This window comes from Brassica napus, chromosome A4 (assembly GCF_020379485.1).
Source record: "Brassica napus cultivar Da-Ae chromosome A4, Da-Ae, whole genome shotgun sequence".
In the NCBI taxonomy this organism is placed as follows: domain Eukaryota; kingdom Viridiplantae; phylum Streptophyta; class Magnoliopsida; order Brassicales; family Brassicaceae; genus Brassica; species Brassica napus.
Window position 1 is genome coordinate 8,057,333 of NC_063437.1, and position 7,209 is coordinate 8,064,541.

At 29.9% G+C, this 7,209-nt stretch overlaps 1 protein-coding gene across 1 annotated transcript; it reads right to left on the bottom strand.

Annotated features, from left to right (window-relative positions):
* Positions 1 to 762: 762 nt before the first annotated feature.
* LOC125607876 lies at positions 763 to 2,431 on the bottom strand. The gene is made up of 5 exons (XM_048777377.1): positions 2,055 to 2,431; positions 1,781 to 1,947; positions 1,395 to 1,674; positions 1,139 to 1,305; positions 763 to 1,044 (listed from the first exon to the last, which is right to left on the bottom strand). Exons 1-5 carry the CDS (start codon positions 2,378 to 2,380, stop codon positions 860 to 862), a joined length of 1,125 nt encoding a protein of 374 aa, XP_048633334.1. The 5' UTR covers positions 2,381 to 2,431; the 3' UTR covers positions 763 to 859.
* Between the last annotated feature and the right edge of the window lie 4,778 nt (positions 2,432 to 7,209).

Consider the following 7,209-nt stretch of genomic DNA (forward strand, 5'->3'; position numbering starts at 1 on the left):
AACCAAAATACCCTTTGAGAGATGAATCAGTACCCTTCGAGTTAGGAATGGGAGGTGTGTGTGTGGCAGAGATCAAGTCAAAATATCCTGAAAGTCAGTTGTGGGACATGAGATGAGTGTGATCCTCTTAGTTTGAGGGGGAGAATGTGAGATTTCAAACTAATTCTCACATTGGAGAATTAGACAAAGAGTGTCTAATATATAAAGAGATGTCCAACTCTAATTAGTACGATGCATTTTCGAAAATAAAGCAAAAGTAAATTCATGAGGGCTTGTCTCTTAGACTCAAAATAGATAATATCGTACTAATCGGACAATATAGAGTTGGACACGGGATTTAACCATCCCAACAGAGACCATGTGTTCTCTTTTCTCTACCAGCACGATCATAAAGAATAGAGATATAGAAGTGTTTATTCTATATTTTAAGATTATTAGATTGCATTTTGCTCAGAGGTGTAACCACTCTACATGAACTCTATGTAAACAATTGCTTTTATTTATTTATTTATTTATTTATTTATTTATTTGTCTTCTTATTCTCTTCTCAATTCTACTAACCTTGTTCTTTGATTTACCTTAACGGTTCGTCGGAGGGTGTTTCAGTAAGTTTGTGTAATTGATTCTAGTTCTAAACCAAACTAAATTACCATCAAACAACAAACTTCTTTTTAATCATTATGACTCAGTTAGTGAATCCCTAAATTTGAAACTTCGCTGAAGCTAGAAAGATTTAGAACCCTGGTAATAGTCAAATCACGGTAGAAACTTGGACAATTTGAAGCGTGTCAAGTTTTTATTATTATTCGCTTTGTATACATGCAAAGCCTGTTATTTAAAGATTCGACAATGTAGACATTTAGAAACTACTGATTTGAGCGGCATTGCTAGAATAGTAATTAGTTGATGAGACAGCCTCGAATTGAACTTGTACGGACAGAGAATCATTCACGATGAAACCTTTGGCTGGATTTTGAAGATCAGTCAAAGACACAAACCGCTCCAACCCAGAACTTTCTCCTGTGGCGTTGAACCAGGATAGAACTGCCCAAAAGCAAAATAAATTTGTTTGTATTACTTTTATATTGAAGCTTGACTATATACATATAATCATATTAAAAAGCTTAAGAAACAGTACTTGGTTTTTCAAGATGTCTTGATTGTTTTTGGTCAAGAACTCGCAGCTTGGCTCGGACATAAACCTTTTCGTAAGGTTTCAAGGTCTGGTTTTCAGTTAGTGTCAGATAAAGGGACAACGAGTTTCCTTCTCCTGTGCCATAACCGTTTGGATACACCTTAAATGCCCTGAATAGATATATAATAAGAGGTAATTAGTGAAGGATTTATTGATATACACTGATACACATGCCTATCTTTGTCACTAATGGACTCACCATGTTTTTCCTCCAATGGAGAATTCGTCAGATACGTAAAAATCTCTGGTCAATGTTGAGAATTTCAGAAGCTTCCACGAGTTAGGCCCATAGACCGTCTTATCGATCGACAAGACCTCCCATTTGTTAAAAAAAGGAAACACCGAGATGTCTACACCAAACACACATTGGTCATTGTCGAAAATGTACTCTCTATCTTTAGCTATGAAGTTAACATGTCGGATGAAATTTGGATTTCCCCAAGTTGTCCTGGATTGATGGAAACGCCTGATGTCCGTATCTGAATATAATACATTTTCATTTTATTGTCATTATTGTTGGTTGTTGATCTAAATAAATTTTTTGATATAGCGCTATCCTAAAGTTTACTAACAAAGATTACATACCCATAGATGTCCAGTATTGATCGAAAGTCTTGCTGTATGCCAAAAATCTTAGATCTGCATAAACCTCGCGGTTTTCGCCAACTAGACCTTTAGGATCTATTGCAACATATGCAGATATCCATGTCCCTAAGTTAGTCGTGCTCCCAAACGGTTCGATGATAAAAGTCCTATACATAAATCTCTCGTATAAGCAAAAGATATTACACAAGCTAGAATATAATTGTAAAAAAAAATAATGTTTGATAATAAGTTGAGTTTTGGTTTAAACATATACCAGTTGAATCCGCCTACACTGAAAGGACGGGTCTCGTACTTTTGTACGTTTGGACTTTTAGTGATTAGTTCGCTGCACCCTTCGATCCGCACGCAGTAAGAACTTGGTGGACGGTCCCGCATGAATCTTTGCTCGGCCGAGAGGTTAGCGTCTACACCATAAGCCTTAGCGACCCTTGAACCGTGAGTATTACAAGGCACTGCGTTGGTGGATTGTGTAGTAGCTAGTGGATTTAGTGGAATGGTTGCAAAGACAGCACAAAAGAAACAAGAGAACAGCAAAACTGCTCCATTCAAATTGACTTTTCTTTTTTCTTTTAGAAACATTTTGGTTTAAACTTTTATTTCTAAATATGTATTTTCTTCCTGTTGTTAAAGAGATGTTACAATCCTAATTTATAGTCGTTTTCAGGGGAGCATGGGCGTCTCCGCGTCCCTTGTTTGTCACCTTCCTTCTTTCTTTATGTTAGTTTAAAATTAAATAATTGTTTTGCACTAGTGGCACATTAGTTGAATTGTATTTTATTCTTCTTTATCAATTACATTTTTTGTCAGCCTAGATGAGTATCTGATCCGGAATCATACAACATTGATGGAACCTACCAAAACATGTCAAACAGCAAACCTAAAGATTTAAGGGAACTTCATTAATCTCCACCTCGCATATGCAAGGTAGTTGTCTCCAGATTGCAGATATTTAGAGCGAAAATCTAATATTACGTATCATCTATCTGTGAAATTGTTTAAGCCAGTTTACATCTTACTAGGCAAATACCTAGGAACCAAAGTATGTAGTCGTAAACAGTCCAGAAAATACATGAGAATCTACCTAAAGTCTAAATGCACACGAACGCCAAGGGAAATCCACAACCACATATAACACATGCAACTGAAAACTCTGATCCATTAGAGTTCTCAAAACTCAAAATTTGAAACGGAAGCAAAGGAACTAGGGAAAAAGGCAAACTTAGCAAAATAAAGTATAACTAGATTTTGATCCGCGCTTACAAAGCGCGGATTTATTTTTTGAACTTAATAATTTTTAATATAAATTTTTATATAAGATAGTTTATAAGTTTGGCCATATTATTCGGAACCGAATAATCAACCCGTACCAAATTGAAAAAATGAAACCAAACTTGAACCAAAATTTATAAATAACCGAACATATCATATATATCTAGAACCAAGATAAATAGATACCTGAATTTTTAAAATATAAATTATATACCTACAAATATTAATTATATGTAATTTCTAAATAACCAAATATCTTAAATATACTATTTATAAGCTGAATTATCCAATAAAAACAAATTACTCAAACATGTTTTTCAAATATTAAAAAAAATATCTTAATAAGTCCTCAACATTCAGTCTAATTTTCCACTAAAAGGAACCAAAACACCAATAAGTGGTATCCACAGTCAAACCAGTAAACGCAGTCACCATATATAATCTAGTTTCAATTTAATAAAAATTCATTATTTAAAATCTAAAATCCATATTAACTCGTGAATCTATACCAGATGACATGGTAAAAATCTAAAATAACATGATAATATTTTTCAAATTTTGATTAAATTTCTCATATAAATTTTACTAAGATATAAAATTGAATAAACTACATTTTTTTATGTTATACATTCTAGTTTATAGGTTTTATAATGACTATATTAAGATTAAATTTTTGAGTTTTAGAAATAAAATTATTATTAAGTTGAGTATAGTTGAGTTACCTATAAATGTTAAAAATAAATAATATATTTTATTTAAACATAAAAAACATTCTAAAAATGCATTAATTTCCTGAGAAAATATTTATACAAAACCCTTTCTCCTAATAAACCCAGTTGTAAAAGATTTTCATCACAAAAATAACCTAGGAAGGTTTTTCAAAGAAAAAGCTATAATTTTGAAATATAATTAAGCTTGTTGTTGTACTGTGAAGTATTTCTCTAATCGTAATTGGAAGTTAATATGTTTTGACCGTCGAATGGTATCATGTTTTTAACTTTCTGTTAACCGTACTTGCATCATGTTTTTATGTTAGTTTGGGTCATAAAACATTTAATATGAATTAAAAGTATGGTATTGTTCAGACTTTAATTACCAATAAATCCAAATATTTTTATAGTAACTGCTTTTGTTAAAGAAAAATGATCATGGGTTGTATGATTATTAAATCAGTCATAAAATAATCTGTTTTTCTTAATAGGTTTAGTGGCACAAAAGTAATATTCCAAGGAAAAATAGGAGTGAAATATATCAATGATTCTGAATTAATAATATTGATGTATAAATCTTTGGTGTATTATAGTAAGTTGAGTATTAAATAAGAGCATTGGTTATTTTATAGTTAGAGAAATATAAGATAATTGATTAGTGTATAGTTAGAGAAATATAAGGTGAGGCCAAAAAAATAGCTAAGTTTAAGGAATAGGTCTAAGGTGATTTTAGATATTTTAAAGTCTTCAAAATATTTTTATTTTATTTATTTGTTATTTTGAATAATTTTAGTTAATTTTGATAATTTAACTATTTTTTAATTAGAATAATTTCTATATTTTGAAAAAAAATGTCAATTTTTGAGGTTTTACAAATATATTTTTGGACGATTTCAAACATTGGTTTCAATCTGATCCGAACTAATCCGAACCGAACCCATAAGGAACCGAACCGAATCCGATCCGATAATTAGTAAAACCCGAACAGGACTTACGGGCATAACACCGTAATCCAAAATTCCGAATCAACCTAACCGAAACCAACAAGGTCTCCGAACGCCCATGCCTACCAATCGGACCCTTAAATTCTTAAAAACCCTTGGTTAAGATTAATCCAAGAGTAACTAGTCTAGATCTCTTGAATCATGATATTTATCTGGCTTCCATACATTTGGTTAGCCTACGTTTGGTTGGCTCGTAAATTATCTGATCGTCACTCAAAATTTTGGAAAATCTTTGACCGATCATATCTTCGAGTAGTTGTATCAAACATGATCAACTCATTGATAGGCTAATTCGAATCTTGAACATTTGATCATGTACACGTTGGATCGCCTTGTTTTATGGATGGGATTGTCACATGTCTTGTCTATTTATTAATTTATATTTTATTAATCTAAAAACTAGCAAATTATTATTTATATTTTAAATTTATTTACTTCAAACATCAAATTATCTCAATATATGACGAATTTTTTTATTAAATATACATGATTATTATTGCATTGAAATTTTAAAAGCTCATATATTAAAAATATTTTAAGCTTTTATTATATTTTTTTTTGTCGACAACATTACAGACTCATATTGACTCTGTAAACCACACCGGGAGATATTGATCCATGTGAACGACGAAAGACGTTTGTTTCCTGACACTGCTTGCTAGGTTATCCGTCTTTGTATTTTACATTCTTGGTACATGTATAATCTCTGATCTTGTGAAGCTCTCTTTCAGACTCTTGACATCTTCCAAATAACTTGCAAAAGCTGGCCACTCTTCTGTTTCCGAAACCATCTTCAGATAACAACACAATATATAAGATTTATGTTAATTTTTAAGATAATATTTTCATTTCGAAACTTTTATTATATTAATTTATAATCACTTATCTAATATAACACATAAATAATATAAAATTCGTTTTTATTCTATATTATACTATATATATAAAATTTTATTAAAAGTATCCTTAATTTTAACCGATCTAAATTTAAGTTAGAGCTCCAATACAAAAAAAAAATCATTTTGTAAATAATAATATAGATACGATCTATTTATTTGTATTTCAAAATTGAAGTATTTAAATTTGATTGTACTTTAAATTGAAATGTGATTATCTATCCAGATTATCATGCTTTGGTTATTAACAATTTATAAATAGCCTCGATTATGTCAAAAAAAAAGCCTCGATTCAGGGGTGTTCAATCCGGATATCGGTTCGGTTTCGGTTCGGTTTTTTTCAGTTTTCGGTATTTCGGTTAGTAAAATATAACTACCATTCTAAATCCATATTTACTTCGGTTCGTTTTATATACCGTCGGTTTTCGGTTTATTCGGTTTTATACCAAAAAACATAATTATTTTGTTTGAGATCATATTATATGAATTTTAGAGTCATATGGTCAACACAATCATTTTATAAAAATATATTACATGTTCAAATAAATGAACAAAAAAGTAAAAATGCTTTTACCATCAATTAAAATAATCAAATCTATAACTAAAATCAAAGTTTGAAATTTTGAAAATAAAAATATGAAACAAAACAAAAACATGATAGAAAAGTTTTTCCACTCTTCCATATTTAGTGTTCATTAAAGTCATGCTTTTTCAATTGAAAATTTTTCATTAATTATTGTCCATCAAATATATAATCTTCATATTAATTTAGTGAAGACTAAAATAAATCAAAAAGATCAAAAAAAGACTTAGAAAATAAGATGTCAGAATTGCGATGTATTGTTATTTAGTTATAGTTCAAGTGTTTTACAAATTAAGGTTTTTTATTACTATAAAATTATAGTAATAGTTATTTACACAAATTTAACTTATGTAACAAATAGATTTTCATGTATTGTTATAAAATAGATACATATTTACATGTTTCTACTTTTAATCGGTTTTGTTCGGTTTATTCGGTTTAATCGGTTATATACCAAACCATATCCAAATCCTACGGTTTTTATAAAATTATATCCATTCGGTTTATATGGTATATACCAAAACCAAACCATATTGTCTATTTCGATTCGGTTCGGTTCGGTACGTTTCGGTTTTACCATATTGAACAGCCCTACCTCGATTATATTTTTTTTTTATAAGCTTAGATGTCATTAATCTCTAATGGAATAAAATCAGAGTATTTTTATAGAAGTAGAGGTATATCCTAAACGTATAACTAAAAGTAATTATAATATTATAGTAATAATCCCTTGAATATTATTTGACAGGTATTTTAAAAATTAACATTTCTTTCTTATGTGTCATTACCATGATTTTTAAAATTATTATAGAAATATGTTTAATTACTATCTATTCTTTTTTTTTAACAACGAATATCTATTATATTACTCAAATTTGATGTGGTATGGTTAACAAGACCGAATATAACAACTAATGTAACAAAATTTCATTTGGCGTCCTTGGGA

Bases quoted from the DNA above. Each gene is read 5' to 3' on its own strand.
- LOC125607876 (XM_048777377.1), bottom strand. From the start codon at position 2,380: ATGTTTCTAAAAGAAAAAAGAAAAGTCAATTTGAATGGAGCAGTTTTG. The intron at 1,675-1,780 runs GTATGTAATCTT...TATTATATTCAG, and splicing joins TCAATACTGGACATCTATGG to ATACGGACATCAGGCGTTTC. The intron at 1,045-1,138 runs GTACTGTTTCTT...GCTTTTGGGCAG, and splicing joins AAGACATCTTGAAAAACCAA to TTCTATCCTGGTTCAACGCC.